The sequence below is a fragment of the Jaculus jaculus genome, chromosome 4, assembly GCF_020740685.1.
Source record: "Jaculus jaculus isolate mJacJac1 chromosome 4, mJacJac1.mat.Y.cur, whole genome shotgun sequence".
Lineage (NCBI taxonomy): Eukaryota > Metazoa > Chordata > Mammalia > Rodentia > Dipodidae > Jaculus > Jaculus jaculus.
This window is the reverse complement of record NC_059105.1, coordinates 146185969-146202814: the sequence shown is the minus strand read 5'-3', so window position 1 is coordinate 146202814 and position 16846 is coordinate 146185969. Positions and strand designations below refer to the sequence as shown.

At 39.6% G+C, this 16846-nt stretch overlaps 1 protein-coding gene across 1 annotated transcript in view; it reads right to left on the bottom strand.

Annotated features, from left to right (window-relative positions):
• The window catches only part of Znf654 (zinc finger protein 654), a 96312-nt gene that overhangs the window by 29295 nt on the left and 50171 nt on the right, over positions 1 to 16846 (bottom strand). Inside the window, exon 3 of the mRNA XM_045147285.1 lies at positions 5703 to 5784. Within this exon, the coding sequence (XP_045003220.1) occupies positions 5703 to 5784 (82 nt within the window). The remainder of the gene's footprint in view (positions 1 to 5702; positions 5785 to 16846) is intronic.

The window sequence follows — 16846 nt, the reverse complement described above, 5'->3', positions numbered from 1 at the left end:
GGTCCATTGTGGAAGAGGTGGTGGAAAGAATGTAAGGGCCAAAGAAAGGGTAGGACTCCTTACAACATGCTTCCCCCAGACACAAAATGGCCTGGATATCCATGACCTCACAGTGCCTGAAACAACCTACACAAGACCATCATAATAGGAGGAAAAGATCATGACATCAAAATAAAAGAGAGACTAATTGAGAGGGGAAGGGGATATGATGGAGAATGGAGTTTCAAAGGAGAAAGTTGGGGGAGGGGGCAGGGAGAGTATAACCACGGGATATTGTTTACAATCATGGAAGTTGTTAATAAAAAAATAATTAATAAATAATCAGGTGAATCACTTAGGAATATAGACTTTACATTAGTATAGTATATTGAAAATATTTCAAAAAGTGACCAACTGTCATTGTATTATCAAGACCACTGAATAGACTGGAGAAGGACAAAAGAGGTAACTTAGTGGTTAAGGCACTTGACTGGGAAACCTAAAGACTCAAGTTCCACTCTGGATGCAAAAAGTGATGCAAGCATGCAAGGTCGCATATGTGCACAAGAGGGCACAAGCATGTGGAGTTCCACTACAGTGGCTAGAGGCTCTGGAATGCCAATTCTCTCTCTCTCATTAAAAAAAAAGTCTGGAGAAATCCCAAGCCTAATAAATCCAAAGTTTTAGGAATAAGACTACATATTCACTTGTGCTAGGTCCCAAAGATTAGAGGCCTAAGAAATACCAACAGAGGAAACACCTGAACCACAAGACACTGGAGAGGGTAGGATCAAGACTGACCTAAATCTCCTACATCTTCCCTCCCTCCCTCTCCCCTTCTCCCCTCTATCTCTCTCCTCTCTAACTCTTGTATATTAGTTATGTTTTTCCTCAATTTCTTAGTGGACACTGACCTGTAACCCCCACTTCCAGCTTGGGCCTACCATCCACAATGAGCTTTTGATCAGAGAAACCTACAAGGTTTCCCAAAACAATGACAGACTTCTGTCAGAGTACTTGATGACCCACCAAAGGCCAGTGGTAAGACCCTATTGCTGAAGACTCCATACGCAGCTGGCGCGTAAAATGGAATGACATGACTGGAAGCCAGGAGAGAGTCAGTCCCCAGACAGTCAGTGTGTCTAGTGCCAGAAGGCGCTACATGGGCGACTGGGGGAAATGACCAAGATCTGTCCAAGCAACACATTGTTTAACCTAATTAGCAACAAATAACCAGATGTGATGCCCACACAAGTGCAATAGTGGTATACAGCCATGGTGAGGAACCAATTGCTCTTGATTTGGCTAACTGACCCACTCAGTGGTACTAGACCCATAGCTGGAGCTGGGAAACAAGTCAGAACCATACCCAAACACAAGCCCACTCTATAATATCAAGCTACCATCAATCACGGGGTATAAGAGGGCCTACACCTATCATACTGTCTATCAAAAAAGTAAGTGTTATCTCAATTTTCCGGGTGCTAACTTACTCTCCGTTGGAGAATCTGCTTCTCTTTTCCAGATAGATGCAGATCCTAAGAAGAGAGCTACCCCAACATACCTCAAAAGGGACCCAACTGAAACTAAGGACAACTGGCGAAATAAGCAAGGGTGCTGTTTCCTTGTGAACCGGATACCAGCACAAAGGGGAAGGAGACCAACGCAGAGAAAAATCAACTCCTACCAAATCAGAGAGCCAGAGCCTCAGAGGCCCCCAACACCTCAGCACTGAAGCAGACCAAAAATGAACCCAACATGGCTCAGGAAAATATTGCGGAAGAGGGGGCGGAAAGAATGTCAGAGTCACATGTTGGGTCATGATTTGCAGAGACATTTATCATACCAATAACTGGGGGCTAACTCCACAATGCACAACCCATTTTCATTAACAAGGAGGGTCTAATGGGAGGGGGTAGATCACAGATGAGCCTAAATAATGGTATCAAACTGCCTGTATTTACTGAAAAGAAAACTAATAAATTAAATTAAAAAAAAAAAAAAGAAACTCAGTTCACCAAATAAAGAATGATTTCCCTAGGTAAATCTAAAATGGAAGCAAAAATGTAAAACCTCTCCTAGGAGTTAGAAAGTTTCCATAAGGCAGATGTGGTGGCTCACAACTGTAAGCTCAGCATTTGGAGGCTGAGACAGGAAGATTGCCATAAAAAACTGAGGCTAGCCTGAGAGAGAATGAGATCTTGTGTCAAAACAAACAAACAAACAAACAAACAAACAAACAAACAATAACAACAACAACCCCTCAAGTAAATTCAAAATAGGAAGAAGCCCCAGAAGAAGAGTGACTTTTTAATAGATGGGAACTAAGGTATAGGCTTTAGAATTTTGCCAAAAGTAGAGATAGTGAAGGGATCAGAGTAGGAAATAACACAAACACAAAAACAAGTATAAAAGCAGGATCCCTTGAGGACTTTGTGTTTTTGTTTATTCATGATGGTGGTTCTTTGTATTGTGAGGAGTAACTGATTGTGTCCTGTTGACAAGAGAAAAAAAATAATGGCTATTATCTGTTCACAAGTATGTTTACAGAGCTGAAGAGAAGGTTCAGTGGTTAAGGGGCTTGCCTACAAAGCCTAAGGACCAGTGTTCAAATTCCCAGAACCCATATGCAGCAAGATGCACAAAGAGGTGCATGCATCTGGAGCTGGTTTGTAGCAACTAGAGGCCCTGGTGTGCCCATAGTCAATATCCATCTCTCTCTGCTTACAAATAAATAAAATACTGCCTACAAATATGTTTACATACATTCTAAATAGAAATTAAAAACTGCTTCATAGAGCCTGCAAAGCCTAAGGTCCCAGGTTCAATTCTCCAGTGTCCACATAAAGGAAGATGCATAAAGTAGCACATGTGTTTTTTGGAAGGTGAGGGGAGGGGAGAGAAGGGAAGAAGGCAGACAGGCAGGCAGGCAAGTTGGGCGTGGTGGTACATTCCAGTACTCAGGAGACTGAGGAAGGAGGATCACTGTGAGGATCCAGCCTGAGACTACAGAGTAAACTGCAGGTCAGCCTGGGCTACAGCAAGCCCCTACTTCAAACAAACAAAAATAAAAAGGTAGAGTGGCTGGGCACTGTGGTGCAGATGCACTTTTTAAAAAATTAAAAAAACTGTTTCTCTTGGGCTGGAGAGATGGATCTGTGGTAAAAGGAGCTTGCTTATAAAACTTGAGGTTGCAGATTCAATATCCCAATACCCATGTAAAGCCAGAGGCACAAAGTGGTGTTTCTATCTGGAGTCTGTTTGCAACAGGTGGAGGCCTTGGTGTGTTCTCATGCTTTAATTCAAATAAATAAGAAGAAACATATATATATATATATGGTTTGCATTTCACTGTGGAACTGACATTCTGGTGAGGTACTTGTTCGACACCCTGTTTAAAAGCAACATGTTGTCCTGTACCGTTGTGGCAGCATTCTCCATCCCCTTGTTCCTGCCTTATTTAATTCTAGCACAATCTGTTACTTTGTCAAAGATTTATAAAGGTTTGATTCTTGCCCCTATACTAGAGTTAAACCACACAATTACAGGACTTTTCTACTTTCCTTTCTTAGAACTTAGTACCTAAAATTGAGGGGATTCAATAAATATTAGCCAAGCCAAAAAAGTTCAAGAATAAGTTGCCAAAAATTCAGTCTCACGTTCCCCTGCCACTGGTGTGGGGTTGCTTAGACCCTGAACTCTTACAGCATTAGCAGGTCTGGTCCCTCAGGTTCCCCTGCGTTGAAGGCAAGAACTGAGGTGAATCACCCCACGCACATCAGCTAGGACCCAGGTGAAACCACAGAGAAATTGGTGAGATGAGCAAGAGTGCTGTGTCCATGGTGAGCCTGACAACCAGTGCCAGGGTTATGGATACAAACACTGAGGATACTCAAAATGTACCAAAGCAGATATACAAAAGCTGCTGAGAGCTCAATACTACAGTAGACTTAAAATACACCCATCATGGCTCAGGGAATTTTGCAGAATGGGGCGGAAAGATTTTAAGAGCCACAGAGTGGAAAGGAATGTCCAGAGCATTACCACACCCCCCAAACGACTGACTGCAGCTCTCATAACCCACAACCCCATGGTGAATACCAGAAGAAATTCCACTGAGGAGGACCCTCAGTGGCATGGGAACAGGGAGGAGGGAAAAGATGGTAACAACATATGATGTGTAGAGTCAGACATGGTGGTAATACGCCTTTAATCCTAGCACTTGGGAGATTGGAGGTAGGAGAACTGTTGTGAGTTTGAGGCCACCCTGAAACTACATAGTGAATTCCAGGTCAGCCTGGGCTAGAATAAGACCCTACCTCAATAAACCAAAAAGGGAAAACCAAAACTAGAAAAAGAAAGAAATGTTTCTGAACTTAAAAAAGAAGAAAAAAAAATCTTCCTTGAAATGAATTCTACCTTCTGACAAGATTGGGCGTGTTCACAGGATACGGCTATAGACTCCACCTTCCTATGGGCAGACATAGCCACGATCCTCTCAAAGCATGAATGTGTACATATAGACTACTTTGTCTTTACACTTCATATGTATATGTGCATGCAGTGGGGAAAAAAAAACTTAGTAGGGTTGGAGAAATGCTTAGCAGTTAAGGGGCTGGCCTGCAAAGTCTAAGAACACACGTTCCACTCTCCAGGTCCCATGTAAGCCAGACACACAAGCATGCAATGTTGGACATGCGTACAAGGAGGTGCACACATCTGGAGTAGCAGCTAAAGGCCCTGGCATGCCCATTCTCCCTCTCTGCCTCTTTCTCTCTCTCTCTGTCTCAAATAAATAAATAGAAAGAAAGTAAAAGCATGTTCTAAAATATCAACAATTTATTGTGCTTGCTGCAATTATAACAACATTTTCTATTCTCTTTGTGCTGATATGGTTTCTTCAACACTTGTGCAATGAGTTTATATTTATTTGATACTTATAAATAAGTATCTAAGTGTATATATGTGGAGTTTAATGAGCACAGGTATTTTATCTCCTTTGCTAAAAGTTAAAAAGAGAGAAGTAAACAGTTTTATACAACTTAACTAATATATCTAAATTCCTAAATGACCATAAGCTTTTCTTTAACACTGTACTAACATATTTCTGACATTTTGGTGATTTACCCCAGGAGGGGATCAAAATAGGTGTTGCATTATTCCATTGCAGAGAAGTACTGAAGAGATAATAAGGACACACTGGCAAGTCTGGGTAGTAGGCATTGCTTCCCTAATAAATGGTAAAAGAGTCTAATATATTTTGATCCTACACAAAGGAGGTCATGAAATATGTCAATCCTGTCTGGATTTATTCTCTTTGTGCTTCTATACTACATGCCGAAAAGAAAAAATGACAAGAATAACAATAAATATCCTAACTACCTTCAAAGGATACAATGAAGTGAAAAGACGCCTAACAAGAATGCTTCACTTGAGCTTTACAAGAAAATGAACTACTTATACCCACATGTGCCAGGATTCTATAAGCTTGGCAGCAGCGATAATCTAGCAATTGCAGAATTAGAATCATGGATATAAACTGTTTAAGAATATAACTAAAAACTGATTTCATCATCTTTTATTGGCCAGTACAAAATGATGTTAAATACTAACACCTTACAACCACAAAAACTTGAACAAGCTTTTTAGATTGCGAAGTATTTTTAGGGGAGAAAAAAAGTGTTACAACTGTATATCAAATGTGAAGTGGTGGCTCACTTTACCTGGAATGAACCAAGAATATCCTTTAAGGGCTCTTCGTAAAATTCATCTCTTCCAAAGAACAGCAGCAACTCAAAGAAACTCCTAGGGAAAAAAGAAAAAGGATGAACTTTCATTGCCTGAGTTTTTTTAAAAAAATATTTTATTTATTTATTTATTTGCAAGTAGAGAAAGAAGAGAGAATGGATGCACCAGAGACTCCAGCCACTGCAAATGAACTCCAGATGCATGTGCCACTTCATGCATCTGGCTTTAAGTGGGTATTAAGCAACTGAACCCAGGTGGTTAGGTTTTGAAGGCAAGTGCCTTAACTGCTGAGCCATCACTCCAGCCCCCTTTTTAAAAAAGAAAACTATTTTAAATTATTTATTAGAGAGAGAGAGAAAGACAATAAGAATGTCAGGGCCTCTAGCCACTGAAAATGAAATCTATATGCATGAGCCGCTTTGTGCATCTAGCTTTATGTGGGTACTGGGGAATTAAATCTGGGGTCCTTGGACTTTAGTACCCTAACAGATGAACCATCTCTCCAGCTGCTTGAGTTTTTGTTCCAGTTTAAAAGATTATCAAGTTACAATATTTTACTTTAAAATAGTTTTAGCTGGGCTTGGTGGTGTATACCTTTAATCCCAGCAGTCAGGAAGCAGAGGTACGAGGACTGTTAAGAGTCTGACAGTGAATTCCAAGTCAGTCTGGGATACAGCTAAACCCTACTGCAATAAATAAATAAATGAATAAATAAATAAAATTTTAGTTTTTAAAAACTAACTAAACAGCTTGAGATATATCTGGTGGTAATATGCTCTCCAACATTATGAAGCCCTGGGTGTGATCCCAGCACTACATAACACTGAAAATGATGGTGCAGGCCTGTAATTCTATCACTGAGGAGGTCATGTCAGATGGGTATGATCTCAAGGTCACCCTCAGGTAAATAGTAAGTTCATGGCTAGCTGAAGCTACATGAGACACTGACTCTAAAGAAAAAAAAAATTCTTAATATGTTTTCAATAAAATTAAAGAGAAATGTCTTCAAATTTCAGCAGTATTCAAGTGTGGCAAAAATGTTCATCATACAAGAAAGGAAGACTAAACTAGACCCAACTTTACAATGGGCCCAGAAAAAAAAAAAAAGTTATCTAATTTTCAGGAATATATGCTATTCCTTCTCATGAACATGGCAAATTATAAATGTATTGAATGTTTTTAGCAATCTTTAAACAATACAAATGACAAATCTCTACTTCATACATTTAAATTCATTTACTATCTATCCAACTAAGAATACTTGTAGTTTTATTTTGGTAAATGGCTTTATCTTTAGTAAATCACTAGAGACTGAAATCTCACAAACGTAGATATAAGGCTCCATCTCTGAAGGCTCCACAACCATCCCAAACAAGCCACCAGTTAGGAACTAAGTGTTAATACACATCAGCTTGTAGGGGATATTTCACATTCAAATAGCAGTAGAAATTTGGGAAAGAAAACCACTACAAGAAAAGTGGGTATTTTGTTTTATCTTTTCAACAAAAGATATAGTATCTAACTCATGAATAAGGAACACTGCAATGATGAAAAATTTTTCCTATAACATTTATAAAAATATTAAAAAATTGATATACTCTATAATAGTTCTGGTGAATAGAAACAAGCCATGATATCATGTTGGTGAAATTATAAGTGATAGCTCTTTTATGGGTAATGCATTAAGTTATTGAAATTTAAAACATGCACATACCATGTGACCTAGCAGTTCCACATACAGGAATTTCATCCTTCAAAGATGCACACATAGGTTCAAAGATATAAGGCAATGAGTGAAAATCTCCACAGTAAATTACAAATACATCCATACAATTAAATATATGTAAATATTAGTAACAATATAGTTATGTCCACATGAATACATTTTAAAAATCCCACATTGGTTATCAGATCAATTAGCAAGGTATTACACTGCTTAAAAAAAAAAAATTGGGGGCTGGAGAGATGGCTTAGCGGTTAAGCGCTTGCCTGTGAAGCCTAAGGACCCCGGTTCGAGGCTCGGTTCCCCAGGTCCCACGTTAGCCAGATGCACAAGGGGGCGCACGCGTCTGGAGTTTGTTTGCAGAGGCTGGAAGCCCTGGCGTGCCCATTCTCTCTCTCTCCCTCTGTCTTTCTCTCTGTGTCTGTCGCTCTCAAATAAATAAATTTAAAAAAAAAATTTAAAAAAAAATTTAAAAAAAAATTGGGTTGAAGAGATGGCTTAGCGGTTAAAGTGTTTGCCTGCTAAGCCAAAGGACCCAGGTTTGGTTCCCCAAGACCCACGTAAGCCAAATGCACAAGGGGGCAAACACGTTTACAGTGGCTGGAGGCCCTAGCAGGCCTACCCTCTCTCTCTCTCTGTCAAATGAATAAATAAAAAAATGTTTTAAAAAAAATTATTGCCAGGCATGGTGGAGCACACCTTTAATCCCATCACCATGAGTTCCAGGACATCCTGAGACTACACAGTGAATTCCAGATCAGCCTGAGCTAGAATGAGACCCAAAACAAAACAAAACAAAACAGAAAAATTGTTTATTTTGAAGTGCAAGTGCTTTTACTTTTTTTTGTAATAAAATTTTATTTATTTAGTAGAGAGAGACAGAGAAAGAGAGAATGAGTGCACCCCGGCCTCTAGCTACTGCAAACTCCAAATGCATGTACCACCTTGTGCATATGGCTTACATGGGACCTGGGCAATTGAATCTGGGTCCTTAGGCTTCACAGGCAAGCGCCTTATCTGCTAAGCCATCTCTCTAGCCCCATTGCTTTTCTTAAAAACCATTTTGTTTGCCGGGCGTGGTGGCGAACGCCTTTAATCCCAGCACTTGGGAGGTAGAGGTAGGAGGATTGCCATGAGTTCGAGGCCACCCTGAGACTCCATAGTGAATTCCAGGTAAGCCTGGGCTAGAGTGAGACCCTACCTTGAAAAAATAAAAATAAACCAAACAACAACAACAAAAAAAACCATTTTGTTTGTGGTTGTTTTCAAGGTAGGATCTCATAGCCTAAGCTAACCTGAACTCACTCTGTAGTCCCAGGGTGGCCTCAATCTCACAGCAATCCTTTTTGCCTCCTGAGTGGTGGGATTAAAGGCGTGCACCACCACACCCAGAGCACTTTCGTTTTTGTTTTTAAACTTTTTATTGACAACTTCCATAAGTACAGACAAAAACCATAATTCTCTCCCATCATTCCCACTTTCCCCCTCTAAAATCCACCCCCCCTCCATTAAATCCCTTCCTTCCAATTAGTCTGAGTTCTATTTGAGGTCATCGTTTTTTTCTTCCTGTTATGAAGGTCTTGTGTAGGGTATCATCAGCTACTGTGAGGTCATGAATATCAAGGCTATTTTGTTTCTGGATGACAGCATGTAAGCACCCCGTCCCCTTCCTTTGGCTCTTACATTCTGTCTACCACCTCTTCCACAATGGGCCCTGAGTGTTGGAGGGTGTGATAGAAATGTCTCACTTAGTGCTGAACACTCACTCCTCTATCACTTCTCAGCACTATAGTGAATTTTGAGACACCCTACTGGTCACCTAAAAAGAGAAGCTTCCCTAACTGAAAATGAGAGTAGCGTTAATATATGGACATAAACCTAAGAGTTTAGAGAGAAGTTTGGTGGACATACTATATCCATTTAGTCAAGCAGGGTAGTTACTCCTCTAGGGCTTCTAATCTCTCTAGCCTTAGGCTTTTCACTAGGTGTTCAGTACCAAGCATGTATTCCCTCCCACGAAATGGGTCTCCAGTCCAGGAAGAGAACAGTTGGTTTTCCCCATAACAGACATGCCACTATTGCACCAGTTGGCACATTTCGTATGGCTGATCAATCTTCAAGTTGCAGGCTTTACTGCTAGTTAACACCCCTGGTGACTGTTCTTTCCCAAAAGACTACATAGCACTTTCCAATGTTCTTACAACTAGCCAACAGCTTCAGTTTGACTTCTCAGTGACCTGCAGCCCAAGTATGTGGGGTCTTCAGCAATAAGGTCTTACCATCTATTCCTGGAGGGAAACTAAAACACTAAGAGCCTTGGAAATGGCCTATAATGTTTTGGGGATATCAGGTGCTTCCCTGTCCAACAACTCACTGGAAGGTATTCCAGTCTGAGGTAACAGTACTTGTATTCAGATAACCCTTACTTTATTTTACTTTATTAATATTGTACTGAAAGTAAGCCAGGCATAGTCCATACCTGTAATCATAGCACTAAGCACGAAGATTAGGAATTTGGGGCCATCTTTGGCTACATAAAGGCTAGTCTGGTCTACGTGAGACCTTGTCTCATTTAAAAAAAAAAAAAAAAAAGTTGAGAGTCAGAGTCTTGCCTAAAACCCAGCAATGATTTGAGGACAATTACGCGTGCCTTTGCTCAGCTCAAGACTGAGTGAAGTAAGGTCTAAGGACAGAACAAGATGCATCCAAATGGAGTCAGACATTGAGGGTATGATGGGAATTTTCAGATCCTTCAGCATCCTAGCAGTCATCTTCATTTCCTGGTAAAGCTGCTTGCTTTAAAAATCTCCAAAACACAAAAGGAATGATGCACAATACACAACAGGGGAGGTTGCAGTCAGGTTAGCATTGCTGATAGAAATCACCCAATCAAGAGCAACTTGTGGGAAAAAAAAGAGGTTTATTTTGGCTTACAGGCTCAAGGGGAAGTTCCATGATGACAGGGGAAAATGATAACATGAGCAGAGGGTGGACATCACCCCCAGGCAAACATAAGGTGGATCACAGCAACAGGAGACTACCAAACACTAACATGGGGAAACTGGCTATAACACTCATAAGCCCGCCCCCAACAATACACTTCCTCCAGAAGGCATTAATACCTAAATCTCCATAAGCTGGGAGCCTAGCATTCAGAACACCTAAGTTTATGAGGGACACGTGAATCAAACCACCACAGGGGATAAAACAAAAGTTAACACTGGTGACATGTACAGGATATGTAGAAAAACCAGTAGTAGGTACGTGGTTTGTTACTATCCGTGGCTTCCTGTACCTACTGGGGATCTTAGACTGTAACCCTACGATAAGTGGGAACAACTCAACATGGTATTTGTGGAAGGGAGCAATGGGGTGGAAGCACACTAGCACGTTTAAGTGCTGCCAGACTACATACAGAGATAGCCAACAAACTACTCAGAGCAGCTGTTTCTCTTTAGTGTAAAAAAAATAAGACATGGAGGTTAAAGGTGGACAGTTTGTGAAGAAGGGGAAAAGGGGGAATAAATGAGGCTATTGGGGGAGGGGGATGAATATAATCATAGTTCATTATATTCATGTATGAAAGTGTCATAACAAAACCCAGTACTGGGCTGAGGAGATGGCTTAGCAGTTAAGGTACTTTCCTGTGAAGCCTAAGAATGCATGTTCGAACCTCCAGGTCCCACATAGCCAGATACAAAGTGGTGCAAATATGCAATGTTGCACGTGCGCCAAGGAGGTGGATGCGTCTGGAGTTCATTCACGGGCTGAGAGGCCTTGGCACACCCATTCTCTCTCTCTCTGCCCCTTTCTCAAAATAAAATAATTTAGTACCCATGTAAGCCAGATGCACAAAGTGGCACATGCATCTGTAGTTTATTTGCAGTAGCTACTGGCCCTGGAAGACCCATTTTCTTTCTGCTGCTTTCTCTCTCAAATAAATAAAATATTTTTTAAAAAACTGAAAGAGCCAGGTGTGGTAGTGCACACCTTCAATTCCAGCACATGGGGGACAGAGGTAGGAGGATTGGCGTAAGTTCAAGGCCACCCTGAGAATACACAGTGAACCCCAGGTCAGCCTGAGCTATAGTGAGGCCCTGCCTCAAAGAAAAAAAAAAAAAAAAATTAGAAGGAAACCTCTCAAACCTAAACTTATCAACTAAGTTTTCTTTGTTTTTGTTTTTCCAGATAAGGTCTCCATGTATCCCATGCTGATCTGTAATTTACTATGTAGTCTCACGCTGGCCTCAAACTCATAGCAATGCTCTTACCTTGGTCCACAGAATGCTGGAATTAAAGGCATGAACCACCATGCCTGGCATATGAATTTTTTTTCCTATATGCATTTTTGTAGAATATGTGCATATGTGTTCTCAAATGTGTGGATGTATGTGAGTGCATGTGTGCAAGTGTGCGTGGAGGCAAGGGGCCCATATTGTGTCTTCTTTGACCACGTTCTGACTTAAGTACTGAGGCAGGGTCTCTTATTTCAATCCAGAGCTCACCAATTCTGATAGTCTAGCTAGCCAGTTTGCCCACAGGAGCCCATCTCTGCCTCCTGAGTGCTGAGATTACAGGCCAGCTGCCATTCTTCATGCTTGTTCAGCAAATGCTTAATCCACTGAAACATGTCCCCAGTCCATTCTTAACTATGATTCAAAAATTCAGAAGCCAAAGGGCACTATTGATTATTTTAATCACATTAATATTTGTACATACATATATATGATTTTTAAAAGCATTAAAACATAAACACCCTAAAAAATGAATGAAAATATATACTTGCCACTCATATCACAAATAAAGAGCCTATAAAAGTTAAAATCCAATTAACCTTTTAAACTAGGGCTGAAATATAGAGACTTCATGTACAATGAACATTAAGTGTTTTGTTTTTCGAGGTAGGGTCTTGCTCTGGCCCAGGCTAACCTGGAATTCACTGTGTAGTCTCATGATGGCCTCAAACTCACAGCAATCCTCCTACCTCTGCCTCCATGTGCTGGGTGGGATTTAAGGTATACACCACCATGCCCAGCTCAAAAGTGTGTGTGGTTTTTGTTTTGTTTTGTTTTTAACAAAGCCTTACTCTTCTCTTATGGCTGTATCAGAATGCCTGGATACTGGATAATTGTATGAACAGAAATTTATGTAACTCAAGTTATTTCATTCCAACATCTAGAAAAATATGGCCTGCAGAGTGACTGACAGGTTTGTGAAACTTTCATTGGAATGCAGCCACAACTCCATTTCCTGTGTCATCTATACTGCTTCCGCTATGGTGTGAGGATCGAGGACACCCAATCCTCTCAAGGGCAATATTGTGTCACCTGCTCCAGGGTAATTTGGAAATTTATGTTTATCTTCAGTTGTTACCACTGACACCTTAACTAATTTGCTTAAGTGTATCCAGACATTTGTCCAGCATGCATGCGGCTCAAAGACCATTTACCATTTTTTCCCTCCGAGTTCAGATCTGCTTGGAATGAATTGTCTCAGTTTTGGCCTAACTAAAAACATTTATTTCACCTGTATGTTGTATTTCATTTGAAAGGGTCCCCCCCCACCTTATCCTTTTCAAGTTGTCACTGCATTGTGTTCTGCCCTGCATTGTTTCAGAAAAGGTATCTATACTATGCATTTCTCTTTATTCTTGTTTAGAGTAATTTCTGCTGACATTTTGAATCTGTTTAAGCACATTGTTCCTTTTTCTCCATCATGGCCCTTATATCTGCATCTGAGTCTACTGACTGCTTTATCTCTTAAGAGTAGAGAATTTTTTGTTGTGATAAAAGTATGATTTTTAGCCGGGTGTGGTGGCACAAGCTTTTAATCCCAGCACTCAGGAGGCTGAGTTAGGAGGATCACCATGAGGTCGAGGCCACCCTGAGACTACATAGTGAATTCCAGGTCAACCTGAGCTAGAGTGAGACCCTATGTTGGGGAAAATACATATGTGTGTGTGTGTGTGTATACACATATATACATACATACACACACATACATATGTCTGATTTTTAAAAGCTAAAAGCTAGATTTCATGTTATATACATACTATTTACTCTTGTTAATAGTCTTTTTTGTTGTTGTTTGTTTTTTGAGGTACGGTCTCACTCTAGCCCAGGCTGACCTGGAATTCACTATGGAGTCTCAGGGTGGCCTCAAACTCAGGGCAATCCTTAAAGGTGTGTACCACCACACCCGGCCAATAGTCATTTCTTTTCTTTTACTATGCCTGTATTTTGGAGCATTTGAGTTAAACCAGTTAGAAGTTATGCTAAACATGGATTTTGTGATTTCTCTCATGACCATCATTGGGGTGGAAATGGATATCTCATCACTTGATCACTTTCCATCTCTGCTAACACAATTTGCCAATAAACTGTATGTATGTGCCAGTGTTAGACACACTCTTCTGTTGCTGTTGTCCACCTTGATCTCTTTGGCCAGAAACAACTAGTCTCTACTATTTCACAAAAGATGCAACAAAGGGCAAAAGTATAGGAATAAAATGCCAATCACAACTAGCACCATAGGAAATGCAGTTTCTAACCATGAACAATTTAACAAATATAACATAGGTATGCTTAATAATGACTTTGAATACAAAGTAAAAAATACGGAAAACAAAATATTCTAATATAATTCTATATTCTATATATTCTATATAACATTCTATATAATATAATATTCTATATTCTATATATTCTAATATAATAGTTATGTATGGAAAAGAACAATGTTGAGGACTGAGGAAATAGCCCAGTGATAGAGCATGTGCCTAGTATGTGAAAGGTTCTGGGTTCAATCTTCAGTACAACAGCAATGACAAAAAAAAAAAATATATATAAATATATCAACAACAAACAAGTAAAAAACCACCACCAAAAGCAACAAATTGAAAAAAAAAATTAGAACAATGTTGATGAGATTAGAATTAATGCCACCAATTGCTACTCCAAAGCAGGAACATCTGTCTTCCTCAGGGAAATAAGGTCAACAGAAGTCTTTACAATATATAGTTCCCTCAAAAATAATTAGTAACATTTAGATAAAGTATAATCATATTACAAATACCAGTTAAAGATAACATCTGCAAAAGTGCTGAATAAGTTAGTTAATATAATTAAGTCACAAAGCGTAACAGTGCTATATATTGTGATTAGAAACACCTTTCCCCTCATAGAAAAACAAATGTATAATGATAATCCAATAATCCTTTTATTTCTAGGCTGTTTCCTAATTTTGTTGAAGTTTAAATGTAAGGTACAAGTGAATTAAATAAAACTTGGTTGAAATACAGTTGAAACTGAAGTTTAAAATACAATGCAATAGGGCTGGAGAGATGGCTTAGCAGTTCAAGCACTTGCCTACAAATTCAAAGTACCCAGGTTCAATTCCCCAGGACCCACGTAAGCCAGATGCACAAAGAGTTGCACATGTCTGGAGTTCATTTGCAATGGTTGAAGATTCTGGTGCACCCATTCTCTCTCTCTCTCTCAAATAAATTAAAATAAATAAAACACAAAAACAAAGTACAAAAAAGCATCTGTATTTTATCAAAAAGATAAATGTAGTTTATCAAAAAGAAAGAGCAATCCACATTCTGTGTGTGGTATAGCCCCCAGGTACTTAGCTACTCTAAATACCTGCTCTATGAAGAAGAGTCTCGGTCGTCTAGGTAGCTAAACATATTGGGACACACACTTCTTATTCTTTGTCACTGTACATAACTGAACTAATTTAATTCTCCAGTGATCCTTGGGGACCTCATGGCTGTGTGGCAAATATATACTGTCCTGTCACTCGCTGTCATCTAGTATTGTTTAAATGTATGAACAAACTTCCCTTTGAGTAATGTGGTGGTTTGATTCAGGTGTCCCCATAAACTCAGGTGTTCTGAATGCTAGGTTCCCAGCTGATGGAGATTTGGGAAATAACGCCTCTTGGAGGCAGTGCATTACTGGAGGTGGGCTTATGAGCATGATAGCCACTGTCCCCTTGCCAGTGTTAGGCATACTCGCCTGTCCTGCTGTCCACCTAATGTTGGCAAAGGGGTGATGTCCACCTTCTGGTCATGTCATTTTCCTCCGCCATCATGGAGCTTCCCCTTGAGTCAGTAAGCCAAAATAAACCATTTTTCCCACAAGTTACTCTTAGTTGGGTGATTTCTGCTGGCAACGAGAACCTGACTAGCAAGTAATAAGGGGCTGGCAAAGCAGTGATAAAATACGCTTTTATTTTAAACAAAGTGGTATGTTCTGTACTTTCTGCCCAAGGGTCCACATAGTTTAAGGGTGTTTGGCATTGTTCTACTTGTTAAACTTAGGTACATTTACATTTAACCAATCTAACAGAACAGAAAAAGGCCAGTCAGAATTAAATTAACTCAAATTTAGAAAAATTTCCAAACTTCTCAGTCTTCATTTTCTTAAAAAAGTGTTTGAGATGCATTTTATTAATTCAAATACACACACAGTAAGATTGTTTATTTTCAGAAAATGCAGCTTACAAAGGAAGTCAACCCAGGTAAAGTTAGACAATATTATAACTGCTGAATTAAGACAAATATATCTATTCATGTAAACATTTGAAAAAATACACAAGTACGAATCAAAATAGAATCCACTTTCTATTTCTGTAAAGTCACCTTAACAACAACAAAAAAATAGTTTACAGTTTTCAAGCCTACAAAAGGCATTTGTTCTCATAGGTATAATTATAATGTGAATAGGGAATTTTGTGAAGATGGACACACACACACACACACACACACACACAACTGCTAGAGAATATAGTAACTTACATATTTATACACATACATATGTTTGTATGTATGTATAAGAATCTTAGGCATATGGCTCATCTGTACAATTTTTTTTTAAATTTTTTATTTATTTATTTGAGAGCGACAGACACAGAGAGAAAGACAGATAGAGGGAGAGAGAGAGAATGGGCGCGCCAGGGCTTCCAGCCTCTGCAAACGAACTCCAGACGCGTGCGCCCCCTTGTGCATCTGGCTAACGTGGGACCTGGGGAACCGAGCCTCGAACCGGGGTCCTTAGGCTTCACAGGCAAGCGCTTAACCGCTAAGCCATCTCTCCAGCCCCTCATCTGTACAATTTTAATTTTGTAAGTGAATAAATTTTTCAAATACTTTTTTTAAAAATTTTTATTAACATTTTCCATGATTATAAAATATATCCCATGGTAATTCCCTCCCTCCCCACACCCACACTTTCCCATTTGAAATTCCATTCTCCATCATATTACCTCCCCATTACAATCATTGTAATTACATATATACAATATCAATATATTAAGTATCCTCCTCCCTTCCTTTCTCTACCCTTTATGTCTCCTTTTTACCTTACTGGCCTCTGCTACTAAGTATTTTCA